The following is a 23,470-nucleotide window of genomic DNA, read 5'->3' on the forward strand; positions in this document are numbered from 1 at the left end:
CTGGCTGCACGATGTTTACAGGATAAATCTGTTTGGAGTATTTGGTTTAATAGGGGCTAAAGACAGAACTTATTCATATCGTGTTTTTATTTCTTTCATTTATGGAAAAAGTAAGAACTTGAGCACATGGAAGGAATGATGTGCACAGAGCTGTATTCTTCTGCGTGTACATTTGAGGGAGTAAAGTTCCCTCAGTATATTTTTAATATATAATTCCATAAACTCCGTATGCCTCTGTTTTGACTCTGCGGGTAACCTCAGACGCCAGGCGGGGGGGTGGCTACGGTCTCGGGGTGCTGTGTCTTCTGTGACCTTGGTCTCTGCTCTGATACCTGATCCTGTCTGTTGCAGACTGTCCTAGTCAAATCATATCTCTTTGTCTGACACACACACACACACACACACACACACACACACACACACACACACACACAACCCTGTCTCCTATAAATTACATTTACACACTAAAATGAATGTAGTTCATTTTTATCATGCTTCTAAACAAGGGGTCTGGTCCTTGTGTGTAAATACAAAAAAAATATAAAATATATTTTGTGATTAAAGTGAATAAATAATAAATAGTAGTCAACAACATGCTATTCAAGGTGGCCCCTTCTGTATGTTCTTTCAGGTCATGGTCAAAGTAAGCGCAACACACAAATAGATGTTGTCATCACTGACATATAAGAAAAGAAAAAATAGAGATGGAAAAGAAACATCTTGAGCTGTTATCAATAGTATCAACACTATCATCTGACATCAGATATCTATCTCTTTATCTCACTATCTCTCTCTCCTGACTGTGTGACCTGGTGTGTCCACGTGGCTGCCTTTAGTGTTACTGCTGCCTCTGTGTGTGATAAGCTCCTCTCATGTTGTCCCAGTGTTAATTCAACATCCTGTGTCCACACTCTCTTCCTGGCCTTATCACACACTTTGTGTGTAGACAAAATCACAAATACTTCCGGACGTCAATAGATAAAGTGGCCCAACAAACAATCCTATATGTGTTTGTGTGTGTGTATGTATGTGTGTGTGTGTGTGTGTGTGTGTGTGTGTGTGTGTGTGTGTGTGTGTGTGTGTGTGTGTGTGTGTGTGTGTGTGTGTGTGTGTGTGTGTGTGTGTGGTCCAGGGTTCATTATGGTATACGAAGCAGTTAACCTTTAAACGGTGATAAACAGAGGAGTTGCTCCATGTCTCTAGTCGATCTCCACATTCTGCTCACTGCCGGATCAGATTTGAAAATTTCAAAATGTCGAATAGAACGCAAAGTTGTGTATACAAAGGTATACCCACAATTATTGAAACTACACACACACACACATCTCAGGTAACTAGGGGAATTTGAGACGTGGGAACACTCTCTGAAGTTGGTATGATACCATTTTTGGCAAAGAAAACCTTAAATATTTAGACTGCTGGAGATGATTGTATTACTGTTGGAATTTCAATGACGTTATAAGGATGACCAGTTGAGAAAGACGAGATAGATTGTGTCGGCAGAGCACATTATTTTGCCTCTGAAAGACATTTTTCTTGGCTTTTCAAGCATCAAAGCGTCTCATCTCAGTGCTTCCATAACAAAAACGATCCTTTGATTATTGAAATTTACCCAGTGATGATAACTGCTGTTGATTCAACAAGCACAGGCAGGAATTTACTGAAAATCTATCTGGAATATTCCTTCTTCCCCGACAGTAGCAAGTCTCATGAGCAGCTCAGGTCGTGGCTTTAAAACCTCAAACGGTTTTTGACCTGCAGCTCATCTATAGTCTAGACTTTTACCTCCATGTCTGGCAGATGTGCGTAAAGATAAAGACAATGATGTGTTAATGAAAACAACCTAAAGACACACAGGAACAAAAGCACGTCTGCTTCAGCTGTTCTGTCTCAGGGTTCTTGAAAAGAAAAGCTGAAGAAAGAACATCCTGCAGAGTCCAAGAAAACAAACTGCTGGTGCATCAGCAGCACGGTGAAACACACAGGGAAGCTCTAGTGTGTCTTAGTCGGTTTTATATTCACACAACTCATAAGATGACTTTGAAGTAACTTTCCCTCTTAGGTTCAGCTAACTCCTGTTTAAGGCGGTAGACATGTTTTAACTTAAAAGTTGAACCATATAAAAATATCTCACAAAATATATGTGCTCTCCACTGTTTATCTTTTATTTTTAGAAAGTCATGATAATGATATGGCTTTGTGTGGTTGGAGGGAGAAAAACATAGACTCAAAGATACAGTATCAACTTCAGCAGTGAAAATGTGAACACGCTGTTTATTTATTCATTTGAGGTATTTAAGAATGTGGTGTTTTGGTTCCTGTTGGTTGCTGTTCATTATATGTGTTCAGCAGGAACCCAAAAAATCAGGAAAGCCAGTCAAAGTGGACTGAGTTTCCCAGCATCAGCAGCAGCAACTTTTCATTTGACTAAAACAGGAAATGGATTAGTCGTCCCACAATACAGGCCGGTGCTCGCTGACTAATCAAAGGATAGGAGAAGGAAACAAGTCAGCAGATAAACTGCCCTCTGTGTCCAGCACTGCACCCGTATACATTCACTGCAGCACAGAAACCACCAGCACCCCTGAGCAGAACATTTGGAGGAATAAACCACAACATATCCACAGAGCAGGGACACTCAAATCATCCAAATATCCCTTTATAATCTACACATAATTCACAAGTAGTACAAAAGTGTAGCAGCAATTTTGAAGAGACATACAACACAAAGACTTTGGTGAAATCAGCCAGATGTCAATTATATATCTGAAATCACAGCAAAGTATTTATAAGGTCATTAATATAACTTTATGTTACAAATGGTTAACTACTGTACGTCCACGAGTTGTCAGGATAACCAATATCTACAAGAGCAGGCGCATCAGATATTATGTTGACTGAAATGAAAACGCACACACAAACACACACACACACACACACACACACACACACACACACACGCACACAAACACGCACACACACACACACACACACACACACACACACACACACACACACACACACACACACACACACACACACACACACACACACACACACACACACACACACACACACACACAGTTAGGCAACCTCAACATGTCGAACAGCCTGTTCTTTGGAGATAAGGGATCCTTGTATGTAAATGATTCTCATGGTTAGTTCTGCGTGTGTGAATCTGAGTCTATAACATAAGGTTTAAAGCATTCAAGTGATAAAATACACCCACACACACATACACACATACACACAAACACACACACAGACACACACACACAGCCAGGCAGATCCCTAACTGACACCATTATCAGTCAAAGCAAGGAGGCAGCTCAGAGAGACTTGATGAGTGACCAAGATTTATTGTACATTGGAGATAAGACGCAGACATACATGTACAGACCACACACCATCTACACAGGAGATAAAACACAGGGAAACATAATCGTGTACAAAGACACACACACACACGCACACACACACACACACACACAGACACTTCAAAGCTGGCGCTGGCTGGGATCACTGCTGCCCTCTCCTCCCTCCTCTTGACCTGTGACCTCCATCTCTTCAGTCTTCCGTCTCGCCGTCTCTCTGTGCCTGCCTCTGTCTTTAATCGGTCTCACATTCGCTTCAGTCTGTTGGAGTTTTGCTTTTTCACTGTCTTGGGGGGTGTCCACCTATTTTTCTGTCCTATAATCTGGTTACTTGAGACAAATTGTTGTTGTTATGGTGATTGCATCAGCACCAAGCGTCTGTCAAGCGTCAATGGAACACACACGTGTCCAGTCCAATGTAAATCCTCAAACTATGGGAAACCATGAGGACATACGATGTTTGTCTTTAACTTCAAGTTGGAGGAATATTTTAATCTCATTGATTCACACAGATCCCATGTTTTTATCTTCTATCAGATAATTATGCAACAACTTAATCAATAATTCTGTTTCCATTGCAGTCAATTACACTATCATTATTGTTATTATTATCATTATATGTAGTAGTAGTAGTTGTTGCAGTTGTAGTTTAAGTAAAAGTTGTAGGAGTATTTATATTTCAACCTCGGACAAGCTTACTAACTTGTTCCTGGGGCCTTGACCTTTTCCCCCACCGTTCCGAATGCAAATAAAGAACTCAACTGTTTTTGCAGTTTTCAAATAAAAACCTCAGTGTGGCCAGTATTAGCTGATGAGAGCGATAACAACTTGCCCTGAATCAGGGCATTTTCTTGGCTTCCACACTGAGTCTGGTTATTTTCCAGCCTGTCAGACTCAGCGGCAACTTCTCTAAGCAAACACAGAGGCAGAGAAACAGAGCGGCTTTGTTTTAAATTATACTTTATTTCATATAAAAACACAACAATAAACAAATAAATTAGATATTTCTAAAATAATTCTCTTGAGGAAAATGTTTAAGAACATTGTGATTGTTTACAATTTTGTATCTGGGATAACTGGAATGTAGAGATGCATATGTGTCCGGACACTTCATGTAAATGTAAAAGAGCTTCATTCCAAAATGAGCGACACCAGCTGTCACGAGGTGACTGGCAGCATGAAATGCAAACAAAATGAGCAGAGTTGATATGTTAATCCTTCTTAGACAACATGCTTGACTGGGTTTGCACATGGTAAGATTACTTAATGATGAATTTAAAGCTTCTTGGAATGAAAACACGAAACTTTACAGAATCTGACGGGAAAAAAGGAGGAGAGAGTAATGGAGCAAGTTGTGATGGCGAGATTAGCCGAATTAAATTTCTTTCTGGGAGGCCGAAAGAGGTTTTGTGTTTCACCAGCTTTGAAAGTAACCAAATTTCAGACTGAAATCAATTAATTCAAATGAGCCGTTACAATTACTGAATGTGCTTCTTTGTGTTTTCCATAGATCTTGAGACAGATATTTCACCATGTCAATTTTGTCAATGGTTATTGTGTCTGTGTCTGAATTGTTCTGCCAGGTTCAGGCGGTGGACTGGGACCCAGTTGGCTTTTTACACCACTGGGGACATTTCTGCAGCTGGTGCTGGCGGTAGAGCAGCAAACGTGAGTTAAGATTTGTCATTTAAAAGATGGTGGCCTTGGATAAAGATAGGGGCGTTTTGGGAGAGAAGAGGAGACATTAGCATAATAAGAGCCTCTTCATTTGCAAACAGGCCCAAGCCATCCCCACACCGCCACCACCCCCCCAAAAAACTCCCTCTGGTCCGTAGTCGCACCCATTAAGCCTGCAAAGCCTTCATTGTCCGGCCAGGCTGCGGACCTGAGGACCCCTCACCAACAGATTGGGTTGGGTGAGGGGTTACAGCCAGACAAAGGAGGCTCCCTCCCCCTTCTCCTCTATTTGAAATCAATCACACTGGCTTTCACATTCAGTGCCCCCCCCTCCCTGATCTCCTCTCCTTGTTCAGCAGTGACAGTGGCCCAGCCCGGCCCAGCTCCCCACAGAGTCCCCACACAGCCGAATCGTCAGTCCTCCTTTCAGGACGAGTCCCACCACGGACACACTACTGTCACTGACAATACAGCGATATGGGCGCAGACTGAGGAAAGCTGTTGTTAGAGGAAGACCACAAGATGTTGTCTCAGGACAGTTCACGTGGTCGTCTTTACTTGTAAACGAGTCTGTCTCCTGACCTTTAGGGGTTCGGAGACCTGATCCAACTTCGTTTCAGCCGTGAGAAGCTGGGAGAGAAATATTTTTTACTTCATGTCCAAATGGTTTTGAAAATCTGTGGTTTTCGTCCGACAACAGCAACAATAACTGGGCTCTTTCTGATATTTACCCACACATTGTTTTCTTGGGCTTGAGGCCGCAGCAGTTCAGTACAAAATCATAAATGGGGGGTTTCATTCCAAAAACTTTAAACCATTATTCAAGTCCCAAACAGTATTTTCTTTTTTACCACAAACATTTGAGGACGTCAATGGAAATTGTGGTTATTTGTTGACGTAACATGTGAGGCTGTTTTAAGACAATGTTTATCGAATTTCGACATCTAGTGTCGTGATTTGGGAGTCACCCCAATGCTGTGTGTAGATTTCCTATTTTCATTTGGGTTTAATGTCTGGAAAAGTCAAATTAATAGAGGTCAATAGTCAAAATGTTTGTGTTAAGAAATCGTGATTTGTGTCATTTTGGAATGAAACCTGAACATAGACAGTGACAGCGGCGACAGGTTTGGCACTGGAAACACTTGATTAAATCCCTCTCTCCTTTTTGCCTACACTAACCTTCATTTCTGTGTCATTCAGAATAATTTATATAAGGCAATCGTCTTTCTGCTGCTGATATGTACATACAATATTTTTATATTCTAATATCTTCACAGGAAAATTATAACTTCAGGCACTTTACTGATGCAACAGCAAGTTCTTAGCACGAGAGATCCTGAGATTTAAGACCGTTTTTCTTTTTAAATAAGCAACACAAAAGTAAAATAATCTTATATAGAGAGATTTATATTTAACAATCAGTTTCTTCTTTTTTATCATAGCAAAATAAATCTTTTTTTTTTTCATGTTAAAATGTCTTTATCACCGGGGTTTCAAACCCTGGTTTCTGGTTGAGTTTATGAGAGGAGATCATTGTCCTTGGCCTCTCTGAAGGAGACTTGATCAAAGAAAGCATTTCGAGCTGTTTTGAGTACCGGGGTCTCTTCGGGTGTGTTTAGTGCCGCAGTTTTCCAACGTTACAGCTGTTCTCGGGCACCGTGCCAGAGCTGATAGTCCAAAGTACCATGTTTTGTTTGTCGTCTTTTCTTCTGCTCGTTCTTCTGCCCAGGATGAAACGTTTTCCTACTTAACTCCACCTAGTAATGAAGCTCACTGGCCTCAGTGCTCCATGTGCACACGTGTCTTTGTGTGTATTTGTGTGTAACAGATGCCCACCTACATCTAAGGGCTTTGTCTGGCGCCGTAATGGAGGTCCAATGTAAAACCTAATGGGAATTAAAGCTTTGCCTTAACTTTAGAAATGCTGTAGTGGACCTCCAGTGTGGCTGCCAGTAGATGTGTTGCTTTACTTGAAAGCCCAAAGTCGTTCATGTGTGTTTATGTGCGGGTTCCTATCGGAGTGCTTTCTTCATATCTATCCGGGAACGCACATCCTGGTAGCCCAGGAGACAGGGGTCTGTGGACAAGGCATCATGGGTAAAAACTGAGTCGTTGTCAGAGGAGCAGGAGCTGGATGTGTCCTCACATGATGGCGAGTACTGCTCGAAGGGCGTCGACAGGTCCAAGTACTGAGGGGAGAGGAAATTTGTAAGAAAACCAGGAAAATACACATTTAATTATTTCTAAAATAGTCAACAAAATAAATTGAATAGGAAATCCAATTTGGCAAGTTCTCAATGGCGGCCAGACTGCTTTTCATTAGTCCACCACATCACTATAGACAGACGTTTTATAATCAACAATTCCAATTTAAGCTGGAAGAGTTTTGGCTTTTTACAAAAGCATTTTAGACAGAGTTGTGTTGCTTGCCATTTAAAAATCTGCTCTGTATGGTGTCCCGAAAACATCTGGACAGCAGATTGTGACGGAGAAGAAGAGGAAAATGCGTGTATGGATCTTCACAAGTGGATCCGTTAACGTGTCTGCATGTTTTTGTGTGTGAGTGTTTGTGTGTGTGTGTTTGAAGCCCACCTCATCAGAGATGGACAGCAGCACTTTGTCCAGCTCCTCCACCAGCTGTTTGAAGGTTGGTCTCTGGGTGGGGACAGCATGCCAGCACTCACGCATCATCATGTAGCTGCGGAAAAAACACGGCAAAATTATTTCTGCACTTATTGAGAAACTTTTAACACAGATGACGTCGGAAAAGATGTGAGAAGTATATTTCAGAGATAAAGTGGCTGGTTGAAGTTACATTTGCCCCTAAAACATATTTATTTTCCCAACAAACACTCTTGGAAATAAGCTGTGAGCACAAAGCTCACCACAGCAAATATATAGAAATAACTTTCCTCCTGACTAAACACATTTCACAAAGTGGCTTATAGGCCTAATGTAAGACTCTTCTGGCTGGTGTGGATGTTGGCGTAAACGGGCATGGCTGCTAACAGTGGAAAATAAAAAGGAAGAGCTCGTGCTTACAGATCGTGTGTGCAGTTGGAGGGTTTGTCCATTCGATGTCCTTCTTTCAGCAGCTTGAAGAGCTCTTCCACTGGGATGCCGGGGTACGGCGAGCCTCCCAACGTGAAGATCTCCCACATCAGGACGCCGAACGACCACCTGGGGACAGGAGAGAGATGATTAATGATAAGACACATGGATGAATGAAGCCTGACAGACATCAATTTAACTTTACGCCTAGTTTTCATTGGTAATGGGAATGGATACAATCGGAATTCACTACCGGGTCTGATTGACTCAACATTTTAGGTTTTTATCGACAGTGATAGAAACACATGGGTGAAAACGATAATTTCTAACCTCATCTTTATTTCTACAATCTGGATGATGATGCTGCATTATGACGTGCATCAAACAGTCATGAACGTTGGTGTACTTAAAGAGTGAGTTGCCTTTATGAGTGTGTTAACTAAAAACCTGCATGTACCTGCTATTTCTGGTGTACAAGATGTATAACACACACAATCACAACAGCTGACATATAAGTCTTTTCTGGAAAGCACTTCAAGTTTTCCTGCGGCCGAGACTAATCAGAAGTGGAACTTACACGTCGCTCTGGTGTGTGTAGACTCTGTCAAACAAGGCCTCTGGTGCCATCCACTTCACCGGCAGCCGTCCCTGCAGAGCAGACATGGAAACGTTAAGACCCATTTTTCTTTTTTTGTCTCACTGTAAACATTTTTTTTTACACCACACACTCTCACTCCATGTCTCTCCATGCCCCCCCTCACAATCCTCCCCCTCCTCCCTCCCAGTCTCCCCTCTTTACAAATTAAGTCCCATTAAGGCTGCTGCCAATCAGAGGAAAACATCAGACATCTGTCTTGGGGAGTATTAAAGCTGTTAGAGGAGCCAGGCAGGAGGAACCTGGCTGGGCAGCAGACATGTTTACAAGCAGGGTTGGAGAGGACTTTTTTTTTTTTTTTTTTTTACAAACAACCAGCTTTACCCTTTAACCTTTTAACAATCCAGATATCTTGATGTTTCCTTTATTTTCCCTGAGGGAAGGTCAGAGGTTTAGACATCTGATCTTCTACCTGATTTACATTCAAAGCAACAACCATAACTTGGGGCTGAACATTTAGGAAAATGCATTCAAGAAAAGCAGGGAAATATTTCCCCTCTCAAATCTGTTATAAGATGACAACATCTTAGCTTGGACTCTGGAAAAATAAAAGAAGGGTGGTAATTCGACTGTCCCACATATTAGCTGGTGGAAAATTCAACCACTGGAAAGTCACGGGAGTCACTGGGATTCCTGAAAATGAGTGGCGCTGTACAACTGTCACTCACGTTGGTGGTTTTCTTGTAGTAGTCGATCTGGTGGACTCCTCTGGCCAGGCCAAAGTCGGCGATCTTCATCACGTTGTCCTCTGTCACCAGAACGTTTCTGGCTGCCAGATCTCTGTGGATGCACTGCGGAGAGAGGAGAGGGGGAATTTAAGTATGACAAAAGCCCTGAAAATGAGCTTTAGGCCACTGCTGGGTCTCCAGATTAGAAGATTAGCATAAAGTTGAAATGGTCCTGGCTAATGTGCTCAGAGATTTAATTGAGGAAATTTGGGCCGAATACATTGTTTTCTTGTTTCTTTTCTCCCTGTGGTGTATCTGCTCTCCCTTTGGCAAAGGCATTCATTTACATTTCAAACCATACAAGAACTAAATTTATTTTCCCAGGGTTTTGTATTCTTTTCAATTTACACTTGTAATATGACATGTTTCTGTCTGCTCCAGGCTGTGGTTTGGAGAGACCAGGCAAAAACATGAGGGTATGGAAGGTAGGAATTATTCTCTGCAATAGACTCAGGAGACTAAATTCAACACACAGGGCCTCAGTTTATAGAATGCAACAAAATTAAAATGTCTTTATATAGAAACCCCAGAGTTTGAAGAAAAAAACAACTATTTGGGAGGGTGAAAAAAGAAAGGCCCTGTTTGCCCACATTGAATGGATGTCATTAAGTTTATTTTGGTTTTCATTCGAAATAGATGTGGGATTTGTGGGGACATGCGAAATGAACCAGTCTTGGTTTGTGGGTCTCCCCATAATGGAGGGTTAGTTTCAGGCTTCTGCATTCTTCGGAGGCCGTAGAGCCAGAAACCTGATGCCTACACCCAAACGATGGCTCTGCTGCCTGTTTGCTAACAGATTTATGGCAGCGCTAAAAAGGACAAAGCCCGGCGATGGAGGGACAGACAGATGGATGGAGGAGAGTAAACAGGGCTGAAGCTGCCACAGCTTTCTGTTCAGGAATGCCTGTCTGAGACACCGGCTGGCAGACAAAGAGACGTGTTGATAAGAAGCACACAGACAGAGTGCATGCTGGGAAAATGAAAGGACCTCAAACACAGGGGGTGGGCATGGAAAGAAAGGAACGAAAGGGACAGACACATGGGAAGAGGACGACAAGAGAGATGGGGGGGAAAGGAAAGAAATGGAGCTGCCATTCCAAACCGTCTGAACCAAGCTCATTCATCTGAAGGCCAAGTGCTCATATAAAAAAAACAGAATCACAAAAAGGAACTTGATGATAATCACACTTCCCTTCAAGTCAAAACCAAACTTCTGATATTACAGCCCCTTATAAAATCGAGACATCCAAAAATATTGAGCATTTTGCAATCCTGCTTTCATTTTGTGGCTGTATTTTTCCTTCCCAGGGACGTGGCCACATGAAACTGTAATGAAAATTGATATGTAAACATCCCAAATGGGGCTGAAGCTTATAATGTGAGAGCACCCCAATCCATAAATCCACCACCTGGCTTGCATTACAGTGAACAATTATAATTTCTACTGTTTATATTAGAAGTTATAAGTGGAGCCATGCAGTCATGCAAGTAGTTTCTGCTACACTCTTGTTAACTGGTATTTAATTGTAAATCAACTCCATGGCCACATAGAGCAACTCTACAAACAAACACAAATAAATGACCAACAGATACTCAGAAACACCGGTGCTATAGCCTCTAACTCTTTAAAAGTGAACGTACCCTTTTAGAGGCCAGGTACTCCATCCCTCTGGCCACCTGGTAGGCACAGGACAGAAGGTCTTTGAAGGTGAGCTGCTCCTCAGGCACCTTGGTCACATCAAAGGTGTAGTCCATGCCTGGAGGTCGCCGGGCCCTCAGGTACTCCCTCAGACTCCCTTTGGAGGCATACTCCACCAGAACGTACAGAGGGCCTGAGGGGAGAACACAAGCAGAAGGAAGGACGGGGTTGTTACTATTGTTGGTTGAGCCTTCTGGGTTGGGACCACCAAAGTTGAAACACCGACTAGATTAGGCTGGTGGGTTTAGATTTACAATAACAATGGAGCAAGATAATGGAAAGGCATTGTTTTCTGTCGAAAATAAGGGTGTGTGTGTGTGTGTGTGACGTCATTTGCGTTAATAAGGGAGATGCTGTCCTTTTCTTATTGCTATAAACATCAGCTCAAGAGCCAAGATCAGTTGTATTTGATGAACCAGAAGCAAACAGTTACATTTAATTAAATTAACAGGTATGCAATAATAAAAGTTTTTAGTCTTGTATCAAAAACTCACCATCTTGTGTGCAGACTCCCAACAGGTTGATGATGTTCTTGTGTTTGTCCATCACTTTCATCAGCTCCATCTCCGAGATGAGATCTGCCAGATCCTTGTCTGTGGCATCATCTGAGGGAAAAATGTACATTTAAACAACCATGACTTTGTCACTGACAGCAGACGTTAGCGATTCTTTGGGAGTATTTTTGTGGCTGTATCATGTCATTCCTACCTTTGAGCATCTTAACTGCTACAGTGTTGGCCGCTTCTGTACCATCCTTGCTGACGCCATATGCATCAGCTCTGACCACCTGCCCAAAACAGCCTTCTCCAAGAGGTTTGCCCAATGTTAGACTAGAGAAAGAAAGATTGAGAGTTAGTCAAAATAAGTTTATCCAAATGCAAACTGTACATATACATAATTTGGGGCTCTGGTTTCTTAAAACATGGGTTGGGAAGAGCCAAAAATGGGCTGCAGACTTGATTCTTTTTAGGTCCCCACATGCTGCAAGAATACAATGTTTAAATTAGTCTGGATCCCGGCGGCCAAGCTAAATTTAGTGACCCTCCGTCTCTCTTTATAACCGGCCAACACAAATCCTTTTCATACTAAATTCAATTGAAGAGTAGGTGTTATTTCATTCCAAAAATATTAGCTGTATCTTACTTCTCTCTGGGGAACTCCCAGTCTGGGTCGTAAGGCAACTCAAACTCCATTACTCCAGCCAACATGGGAGAGCAGCTGGACGAAAGGCGAGCCACTCTCATCAGAGACGCACTGGACTTCCCTGATGAGTTGGAGTCAACTGAATACTGTAAGAGGAGATGCAGACAATTATAATTTAGTTAACAACAAGTAACATACAGGAAGGTTTCAAGTTTTGAAATTTGGAACAGCCATTGACCCCATTGACCACTGCAAGCTATTTATACTTGCTTTGTAAGAACATTCAAACATACCCTGACTGCAGGTCATCGACAATTTGACAAAGCATCTGTTAGATAACAAAGACTGAATTCCCCAACATACCTGTCTGCGAAGAGGGAACTTGGAGAGCTTCTGGACAGGAAGAGCATCAAACGGCTCCCTCCTGGGGTGGACCTGCATTCGACACAACACCACAATGACGATGGCCATGATCAGAGCCAGGAAACCACAGGCGTAGATGATGATGTCGGTGTACTTGGTCTCCAAGGTGTCCAAGGCATCAGCTGCTTCCTCCTCTGTAGAAAGATTTGACCAAAAATGCTTTAGATACTTATGTTCAAGATTTGTTGACACCACAACAGGGCATGCAACTAAGTAACATCTTCCCAGCGCTAAGTCGTATTGCCTTCAGTCGCCTCTGTCGTTTACCTGAGAGGACGGTCAGCCAAGCAGATTGATGGGCAAAACCAATAGAATTTCCAGCCAGACAGGTGTACTCTCCAGTATCCTCCATGGTAACTTTGGACAGGTACAGCACCTCCACTTCTGACATGTTCAGACTGCCAGTCTTCAAAAAACATGAGCAGGAAAAGGACATAAAAGATTAGTTAACAACAATTATTCAAATTCAATGCCTTCCCAGTCCTCCATTTTGTTATTTTCAAAGAAACAGAAGCAAACACTTAGTAGCAGTAATAACAGCAGTTATTTTGACAAATTTTGCAGGAACTCTTAACATTTCAAAGCAGAGTTTGTACTCTACTGATCAAAACACCTGATGTATGTCACCAACCTTGAGAACTTGAACGTAAGGTGTCCCGTCCGCACCATAGCGGCTGCCATTTCTTTCTATGTGTTTGAGCCACTGGATATGAGGTTGAGCATCACTGTAGACCTTGCAGTGGAACTGGACGTCACTGCCTACCACTGCTGTAGTGTTGGCTGGTAGACCGGCCTGCAGGATGGGCCTGTGGGGGGAGCGCTCTGTGTGGGGAACATATCGGTGAAGACATGAGTAAAGTGAAGAGACTCCAGAGGAACCAATCAGGGCTGAAAGGATTCCCTTTCTTCTCAGAGCAACAGTTCAAAGGTGATCCTGAAACATGGAGACAGAGAATCTGATCTGCCAAGCAGGGTTTAACTCTGCAAGTCTCAGAAACACCCCTCACATTAGGAGTCTGTGCAGGAGGGACAAACTGGAATATTACCGAACTGTGGCTAAAACATCCAGATATTTGACCATTTAACAGTCATGCAAACAAATGTCTAAAAATGACCAACAGCCACTATCACCTATAATGTGTTTGTGTGCTGGCAAAAGAGCAGAAATGTCATTTTGGGATGGAAATTGGTTCCATTAGTGTGGCTCTTTGTCAGCTGGTTGCCGGGTCTCTTTGATCTGCGGCTACTCTCGCTCTCTGATCTCGTTAGTTGTCTCGTTAGTCCTCTCCCCCCGTCGCCGAGGACAGAAACTGACCCCGTGCTGGACAGGCAGCGGACAAATGAACAAATAAACTGCAGCCCTTGATCTGCTGTGACAGGTCAGGTAGAAAACTGGTGTGGACGCCTGACTGTCCACATCCTGCCCGGCAGGGAGGACGCCAGGCGCCCCTGTCACCTCCTGCTCACCCCTCTGGTTCTCACCTCTCTCTGACTGGAGGCTTTTATTTGAAGACTAATAATTGTTGCTATTGCTGCCATAAATATTATCAGCTTATCTCAAGGTACCGAAATTTAGGGTTAAAGAATAATCCCTAAGCATTAGTAGGGGACAGTAATTAAGTATTGAGACACAAACACATAAACAGATGTTTGTACATCATCATGTCTTACCGAGGACATCGAGGACATAGCTGTGAGTGATGGAGCCGTATTTGTTCTCCACCACACAGGTGTAGTTTCCTCTGTCTGAAGGAACAACGCTCTCCATCACCAGGCTCCAGTGTTGGTGTCTCAGCTACCACAGAAAAACCAAAGAAGATTGGTTAAGATAGAAACTTGGAGAATGATGAAGCATAAATAGTAGTTGAACAAATAATTATCACACTCTACAACTGTTCTAACCTTAATGCCCCCAATGCGATGCTCTCCTCTGAATTCACGTCCATTTTTCAGCCAGCGAATGTTTGGCATGGGGCTCCCCATGGCTGGGCAACGGAACTTTACTGTGTTGCCTGCGGGGACGGCGTACAGCTTCTTCTCCATTCGCTGGGTGTGGGTCCAATAAGGACCTGAATGAACAAAGACAAGCCAATGAGCCATTAGCCACATGTTCTGATGAAGTCTGAACATTGAGTTGTACTAAATCTTCAACGATTACAGCTACTAGGCAAACAAGCAACTCACCTCTGGAAAAGTAAACCTGGTCATCTTCGATCTCAGCTGATGAGTCCTCCAAGCCGTTGTCCTCGTCATCGTCCCCTGACCCCAACGAGTCTGGAGACATGAAAAATAAAGTCAAAATGAGGAGATAAACAGACACAGAAATAACCTCAACCACGTTAATCCCTAATCTAACCCTGACAGGTTTTAATGCAATACACCACAGTGTCAGTGTCCTCACCTGTTACGGTGATGGTGAAGTTTCTCACAGGATCTTTGGTTCCGCGGAGAACGCAAACGTAAACGCCTGAATCCTCATATGTTACGTCTGTGATCTCCATGATGATGCCGCGGATCTGGATCCGGGGTGTAGGCATAACACGGACTCCCTCCTTGTACCAGTTAACTGCCATGCCGGGCCGGGTGCTCATGTCACAACGCAGTTTCAGCACGTTGCCCGGCTCTAAAAGGAGATGCTCTGTGGTTTCCTCGCTCAGCTCCTCCAGAACTTCTGTTGAAACCAAACATCAAAAACCCTCTTATTTTGATGTTCACGAGGCATACTTTACTTCTTATTGTTTCAACATATCATCATCTTTCTATTTATTTTGGTCTCTAACTTATATACCCACAAAGAGAGAACCAGCCAACAAGTAATTTTCTTCATCTCTTCTTCTAAGCACAGCCACCCCCTCAACTATGACCTTCAACTCTTCCGCCCCGTCACCTCCCTTCCCCACACTCACACACAATGAAATTACCATGGAGATCAGGGAGGTCTAACTGACCCAGCGCCCCCCTCCACCCCACCACTCCCCCTCCTCATCTTTTTGTTCCTCTGTGGATTATTGTGAGACTGAGAGCGATCTAGCTTGCGCCGCGAACTCGGAAAAAAAAAAAGACCAAGAAAAGAAACAAGGATGAAGAGAAGCTGAGGCTAATGAACATGTTGCAGCATGACAGTGGACGGAGCGTGAATCTGAGGGGCGGTGAAGGTTCACTGGAGATCTAAGTGAGCGGAGGGAAGGAAAGACGATCGCTCAAGCCCGGAGAAGAGGACACTGGTGATTGAGCTGGCACAGATGGCCGCCATACTGCCCTCAACAGTCGGATCTCTCTTTTCAGGGATTTACAAACTTGTTTGACACCAGAATGGATTAACTGTCAGCCAGTGCCTTCACTTCAATCAGTGAAAAAGATAGTAATTGTCATAGCTGCACTAAAAAAACATGTAGCTTTGACTAAATAAAGGTTTTAATGTTTAGTTTTCGTTAAAACTGAGTTGAAGAAGTGTTGATTACACTTTAAGATCATTATGGAGGGAATAGTTTGTGGTGCTGTTGACCTTTATTGGGTTGTATGGAGATTTGAAAAGGGTAGACAAACTTATAGGAACACCTGTCGATGTAACACAACGCAGTTCATCGCTAACCCTACCAGAGAGAACACCCCCACAAAGATATCAGAAAATGGTTTAACCTGTGGGGATTTCAGCAGCAGTGAGGTCCTCTGTTCGGGAAATGATGGTTCCTGCAGAAGAGAAGAGTTGAGGTTAGACAACTATGCTCTAGGATGAATGCCCTATTGTGCTGCTTTGGGAAACTTTAGACGAAGCTGTCCAGCCATTGTCACAATTATAGAAACTAGTAATTTAAGTGTGTGTCTCACCAGGCAGGACGTCCAGCCACGCCGACTGCATGGCCTGTACCGTCTCTCCTGCGTGAATGCTCTCGGCCATGCAGACATACTCTCCTGCATCCTCCAACGTGATGTTGAACAGATGCAGGGTGTACACCTTGGATGCATTGCTCTGCAGGGCCTGCGTTGAAGAGAGCTTATTTAAACAACTTTTTTATATGATGATAAGAGAATCAATATACTGTCCAAGTATAACATATATAAAACTGCAGATTTTTGTGGAATATGTTGGTTTCTTACGGTCAGAGCTCTGATGTGTGGCGGTCCTCCCTGGTTTCGTCCTGGGGCACTGACATCCGTCTTCAACCACTGCACCTTGGTGGATGTCGGCCTGTGGACTTTACACACCAGATTTGCCTGACCACCCACCACCGCTGTGGTGTTTTCTGGATAACCTGGCACTATCAGAGGCCTGGAGATCCGCAAAACTGGAGAACCTAGAGGAGCTGAGAAAAAACAGGAAAGATAGTAAATAATTAAAAAATGTTCACCTTGTTGTGTTTTTTTTAAGATTTTCACTTTGGATGAGTAATTTGGTGTTGTCATACAGTTTTTTAACATAATCTAGAGCCCTGAATATTCATAACAAGCCTGCTTGGTCTGAGTGCCCCCCAAGTTAACAAGACGAAAATTGTCAAAACACAATCAGCCAGTTTCAGTTTACCTCTGAAAGGTTTGGCAGCAGAACAGCATGTTCCTTAACAACCACTGACATTTAATACTAACAAGAACTGGAGATAGAGAGCCGTGATAACACGGCTACTATCGTGTCACCATCAGCCACAGTGCTATCCATTCAGTGGGTCACTTGTCCATTTGTGTGCTTGCCTGCTCACTTGTTGGAGCATATGTCCGCCCTGGCCAGGGACCTCGCTTACTGGTCAGTCACTCAGAACGAGCAATTTTCCAGGGCAATTTTCTGTCTGATTGCTTCCTGCGAGTGCTTAGTGAAAAGGCAATCTGTTCCCTTGTCGGAGTGAAGTGCTGCTTTTTTTCCCAATCGCCCAGAGCACACATAGAGGCGATGCTTTCAGGAACAAATACTCGGCTACAACCTCGTGAATTAGAATCTAGAATCTTTCATTGGTCAAAGCAGCCAAAAGGAGAGCGGACTGATAGAAAGGTCTTGGTGGTGAGTTATAATGTGAGCGCACTTATCATTCAATCTGTTTTCGTTTAAGAAACTGTGTCTACTTGGTTCATTATATTAAATATATGAGATCCCAACAGGCCACTTGTTTCCCTCTAATGGAGCAAACTTGAGCACAGTAGAACTAGTAATCAACAGTAAATCACACACACACACACTTGCAGCCATGCTAATGAACTTGCAGAGACAGGGCTGGTGCCCTGCAGTTGAACTTGCGGCAGAGTGTGAGTTGTCACCCAGAGGCGAGGGGGCAAACAAAACACAACACAACACAAACAAACCGCTCAGCTGGTGCGAGCCAGGCAGTCACCCAGCCGGCGGCGCTGGCAGCGGATCCATCAGTGGAAACCAGTCGGGACAATGAGGAGGCATTCATGCCCCGAGCCAGCAGAGCCCAATAATATGTACTTCATACCAAATTATTACCAGGAGAACTTCCTGTCTTGTTCCAGATTGGCTACTCTCCCTCAGGATTTACAGAATTGACTCCAATCAGGTCAGTTTAAAGGTTTTACTTTACAGTTCTCTGGTATAATATATATCTTTAAGTGTCACTGTATGTATGAATATATAAAGATAAAACTCTAGCTCGTCATGCCCTGATAAGGGTGTAAAAGCAGAATTTGGCTAATTTCCATAGTTTGGGTTAATGTGAGTGAGATTTTTGTTGCCAAGATTCACCTTTCCATGTATCCTTTGTGGGTTTGTAACATCAAACATAAATTAGAAATGTATAATTATAGTTAGAGAGCTCAGCGGTTTAATAGGGCTGTATCTGATTTGGCAATATGACTGACAAAACAAAAAGAAACTCGATAAGCTCTGTTATATGTATGAAATCAACCCTGTCAGACGAATGTGTCCCTCTGTCTCCTGAAATCTGTCATTATCTTCTCTTTTCAACTAAAGCAACGTTTTCTCTGACATTTACATATTAATCAACAATTAGATGAATTTACTGAAACTTTGATTCATGGTAGAATTGAATCTCAGCTTGTGACACAACCATCTGGACCCATCAGTCCATCCAGGATGCAGTGGCCTATACTGACTGCATTTTCTTTATTTGTGAAAAATCCTAAAAGAAACCTCAGGCTGTTCCACTGAGCCACAGAACACTTACAAGGACGTTTGCTTGTGGAGACTGAGGCTTCCTTTTTAAACATTTTTTTTGGAATGATCAAAAAAAACCATCATCTCCTTCGGGGGGCTCAATTAAGTTGAGCTGATGTCTCCACTGGTGGAATCTTCATGTTTTACGACCAACATATCTCTGTGTTATCTGTCCCACTTTGACTCTTTACTTTAAATTAACCTGCGAGGTGTTTCCAGCACATTATGGTCTGCAGAGCAAGCCCCAGCTTGGCCCAGCAGTACAAAGTGGGGCCACCAAGAAGGAAAAGAGGCAACTTCTGAGCCCGACGCCTCGGGACGACAATCCAGTTTGTCTTTAATCAAACCACGCACAGGTTTCAAAAATGCTTCCTATTAATCTGTCTAACACAACCAGTTCCCTCATTGCAAAATGATCACAATCATATGTTTAATGTTGAAAAGTGCTAGCTCTGTTAAACACTCCAGACCTCCAGTGCACTCAATAAAAACATTTTGATGGAATTTTAAACTGACGACTGATTTATTGCATCGACGTCTTTTTGAAAAGCATCAATGAAAGAGCCCCTGTAATGCCCCCCCGCCCGCCCCTCTTCATCCTCTACAGCTGGCATGCAGCCAGGCAGATTTACACTTCCGAGCCCCAGGGCCTCGGATGGATCAGGTAGCACAGTTTACAGCAGCCAAAACACTGAGAGCCTTTTTTTTCCTCCCCCTTCACTCATTCCAAGACATGGCTTCAGCCTCCCTGTCATTTTTGCTGTCACCAGGATCTCCTCGGCTAAAACAAGACCCGAAAGTGGAACGATCGAAACCTTCACAGATACATACAAGTGCTGACACACACCCTTTTCTTCTTGAGTTGAACCTTTATCTCTAAAGCAAATGTTGGCGAAGGAAGTGATGCAACCAGATTTCTACAAACCTCCAAAGATAAGTGAGGGGAAACTGTCTGTAAACCTGATGATCCCTCGAAAATGTTGTGTATCAGCAGATGAGATATGGAATATGTGTTGTTTTGTCATCTGTAGAAAAACAAAAACCAATCGGGTCTTACCTTTAGTCCTTCTCTCGTCAATGGCCCGGGTCGAGACTCTGTCCATCACACAGAGCAGGAGAACGCAGAACGTGCAGACCCTCTCCATCTTCTGGACGTGACGCGTGTGTCTTGCGGTTACAAGGTAGAAGTATGTGTTGGAAGCCTTGATGGGGCCTCACACTCCGGTCCTTGGCATTGGCATCCTCAGAAACCCACAAAGTCTCTAAATCTGGATCCTGTGAGGGCAAACAAACACACGGCAGACGGCTGATCAGAAACTGGATTCTCGGAGCCAAAGACACAGACTTTTTCTGTTCACTTTTCAACCATGTGGAGAGAAAAAAAACACAAACAATTGTTGGGGCTGATAGTTAAAGACGGAGCCTGTTTTGACTGTGAGCAGCTGTATTCTTAACCAGATGTCCCCGCTAACTGTCCCGTCCACCTCACATTGTCCAGGCCCTCCTGCGTCATGAATAAGGAGCAGGGCTGTTACCGCCTGTTGTTTGTCAATGGATGGTGCTCAGTCGGCCCCGGGATAATGGGCCCTAACTGGGAAAACACTCGAAACCTGCCAGGAAGCTGCCGAATCTGAAGGAGCAGGGGAGATTCGACTGCACGGCAGCTGATGAGGCTTCAGGTGGTGGAAGAACAAAACAGGCCGCGGCACTAATGAAAATATGTGACTGTTCACTGGAGCAAAAACAGGACTATAATGTACTTAGAGCTGCATCGTAACACTATACTGCAACTTTGCTTTAGTAGGCAAGAGAGGAATCTTTCAATTTGAGCATCTAGTGACTTCACTTCAGTCTCAAACAGGGGTATATTTACTAATTTGACTGGGTATGACACCTGACTATTTTATGGACCATATACAGATGTTCCAAATCAACCCACTAACTACTTGGTCAATATAAAGTGAAACACATCCATCGCAGTTTCCTAAAACCCAGGATGCTTTATGACAAACATCTCTCAATTATAAAGTTGGAACTATATAATTATTTTTTGCATTATTACTTAAAAATCACGTTCGGATCCCTTCACTAAACGAATAATCATTGATGTTTTAGCTGGAACACCTATTTTTCTGATTGATATTAAAGAACCTCACAGAAATAACAACTCACAATGTCCAAAATGTACATCTAAAAGTTTGATATTGTTAGCATGGATATTCAATGACTAAATATTGTTGTTATTAAGGTATTATAACAATGGTATCTTAGAATCAAATGGTCCAAATGCACTCGCTCATTCCGCAGTCAAACTATAAACTGTGACACTGAAGGAATAATACAGTGATCCTTGTGCTGTGGCGAGTCGGCCCGACTGCGCACAGGCGCCAGACTCTTGGTGCCTGCGCTCCATGCATGCAGGCCGCGCCCACACACACACACACACACACACACACACACACACACACACACACACACACACACACACACACACACACATACACACCGTTTAAAGAACCAGCTTGCTGAATGAAACGTATTCTTTCTCAATTAAGGGACTGGAAAACTTTTTTCTCCTGCCGCTGCTAATTCCGCTGGCACGCTGCCGGCCGCACTCTGCTGTGTTCAGCTGGAGCCAAAACACTTCCACTGTATTCTACTCTTCATCCCCCCCCCCCCAAAAAAACTATTTCTGGACAGAAGGGCGTCACTGTGCGGACTTTCTTACAATAATGTTTGATGTTGGCTACTGCACATAAATCACAGTCAATAAATCAGCCACGAATGCGCTAATCTCCTGTGGGTTGAATGCACCTATAACAAGTCCGACCTGTCACTGCGTGTGTTTTATAGGTACAGTGACCGGCACGTGTGTCCCGCCGTCTGTCAGTCAATGCATCAGTTCAGCAGAGTATTGTCTGACACATCCTCAGATCAATAAACTCTAAAAGCTTCCAATTAAACCCACATTTCTCCAATTTACCTCTGGACAGGGACCCGATCCAAGAGAGGGTTCTGTATTTACGCACCATGTCATTTTATCACTGTTATGAGAGTGAAATACAAACGAAATTAATAACATTAGTGTCTTTATTTGAGCTTAATATAGTCTGTGGTTCCACAACGTTCAAACTCCGCTTTGACAAATAGTCCAAGTGGAAGGTTCAATGTCTAATAGGTGACCTGATTGGCTCTGCGCACTGCCAAAACAAAAACTTCGCCATAAATCAAAACCAGTTCAGAAAACCCAGCTTTAATTGTACGAAAGGTGGATTCATCCAGTAATTTGCTGTGTGTTTCTGGGTCAAGCTGTGAAGTATCTTCTCCGGCTTTATATCAATAAATGTTGTCTAGAAAATTCTTTAAAATTAAGAAAAAGCACAAAACCACTTAATGGCTCCATTTGACGCTTGGAAACAAAGTTTTCTCAAGTGACTTTTCAAGTTGAAATCTAACCCTCACTTCACCACAGCCGCCGAAAATGAATGAAACAACTCTCCAGGAATCTCCAGCTGTCACCGTCTCTGTTTTCACCCACCTTTCCTCCTGGTCTGTCCTCGCCGTTGATGACTGGCACCAAGGGGAATCACTCCCAGTCCCGGTCGATATGCGTCAACACTGGAGTCCTCATTTGTAGCTCTTGTATTCCTGCGGTATCCCCCCTGTTCAAAGCAGTCTGTGAGCGGGTTCTCTGCTGTTTAGTATCCGGCTGAACACGGAGGTGAGCTTATAAATCCATCAAAAACACAGCAGCAGCTCCTTCTTGGAACATGAGCGACAGCTGGTTCTCCTGGTGCCCGGCGGATGGAGCTGTGATCCCCGGGGGCAAAGTCCACTGCAGCCGCGGTGGCTCACAGCGTTAAATCCATGGAGAGAGAACGCGGAGCCAGCAAGCAAAGTTACGCATGTGAACACCCGCTCTTTCTCTGCTCTGGAGGTGTCTCAAAAAAAAGATCCGAATGTGAGAGAAAGAGAGAAAGAGTCTGATAGGAGGGTAAAACGCGCCCCCAGTTCAAAGTCCCTCCTCGATTACACTGTCTTGGATAAAAGTCTTCGTGCGTCTTTACGCATCAGCGCGCTCCTGCGAGTTCCTCTTCCCCGCGGGTTTGTCCTGGTGGGATCTGAGCTGGTGGGATCTGAGCTGTGGTGCTGAACACTGGAGCTCAGCCTCCTCAGTCCGTCTCCTTTCTAACAGCAGAGGGGGGATCGCGTCATGCACACAGCAGCGGCCCTTCCAACAGCACTCTGCTGCTCTCCGGACGACAGCCACAACAACAATGGTGTGAGAGCGGCGAGGCGAGCAGCAGGAGGAAGGAGGGAGGAGGGAGAGGGAGAAAAGAGAGAGAGAGAGAGGGGAGGGGTACGCTTGTGTTACCCCAACACAAAACACCCCCTCCCCATCTCTCCAAAGAGTTGGCATATAAAACCCAAGACCCCCTGCCTCTCCCTCCTCTCCACAGCCACACAGCTCAAGTTGAAACCAGTGGTTGCTTCACTTTAATTTTGTTGCAGCCATGCTTAACTGTTTTAATTGTGTTGATTTGTGTTCGTCTCCCGCTGAGAGCCGCGTGCCAAAGCCAGCCACGCAGATTTTTTTTA

General features: G+C 43.7%; 1 protein-coding gene across 1 annotated transcript; it reads right to left on the reverse strand.

Moving 5' to 3' along the window:
* Positions 1-4,317: 4,317 nt before the first annotated feature.
* On the reverse strand, positions 4,318-23,129 carry fgfr4 (fibroblast growth factor receptor 4). Its single transcript, XM_061086595.1, has 21 exons — positions 22,410-23,129; positions 19,929-20,146; positions 16,849-17,054; positions 16,579-16,729; positions 16,390-16,440; positions 15,152-15,421; positions 14,935-15,024; positions 14,653-14,819; positions 14,422-14,545; positions 13,382-13,572; positions 13,018-13,156; positions 12,691-12,884; positions 12,328-12,473; positions 11,893-12,014; positions 11,679-11,789; positions 11,127-11,317; positions 9,426-9,548; positions 8,680-8,750; positions 8,094-8,231; positions 7,644-7,749; positions 4,318-7,240 (listed from the first exon to the last, which is right to left on the reverse strand). The coding sequence occupies exons 2-21, from the start codon at positions 20,014-20,016 to the stop codon at positions 7,064-7,066; spliced, it is 2,856 nt and encodes a 951-aa protein (XP_060942578.1). The 5' UTR covers positions 20,017-20,146; positions 22,410-23,129; the 3' UTR covers positions 4,318-7,063.
* Positions 23,130-23,470: the final 341 nt, after the last annotated feature.

Source organism: Limanda limanda, chromosome 14, assembly GCF_963576545.1.
Source record: "Limanda limanda chromosome 14, fLimLim1.1, whole genome shotgun sequence".
Taxonomy (NCBI): Eukaryota; Metazoa; Chordata; class Actinopteri; order Pleuronectiformes; family Pleuronectidae; genus Limanda; species Limanda limanda.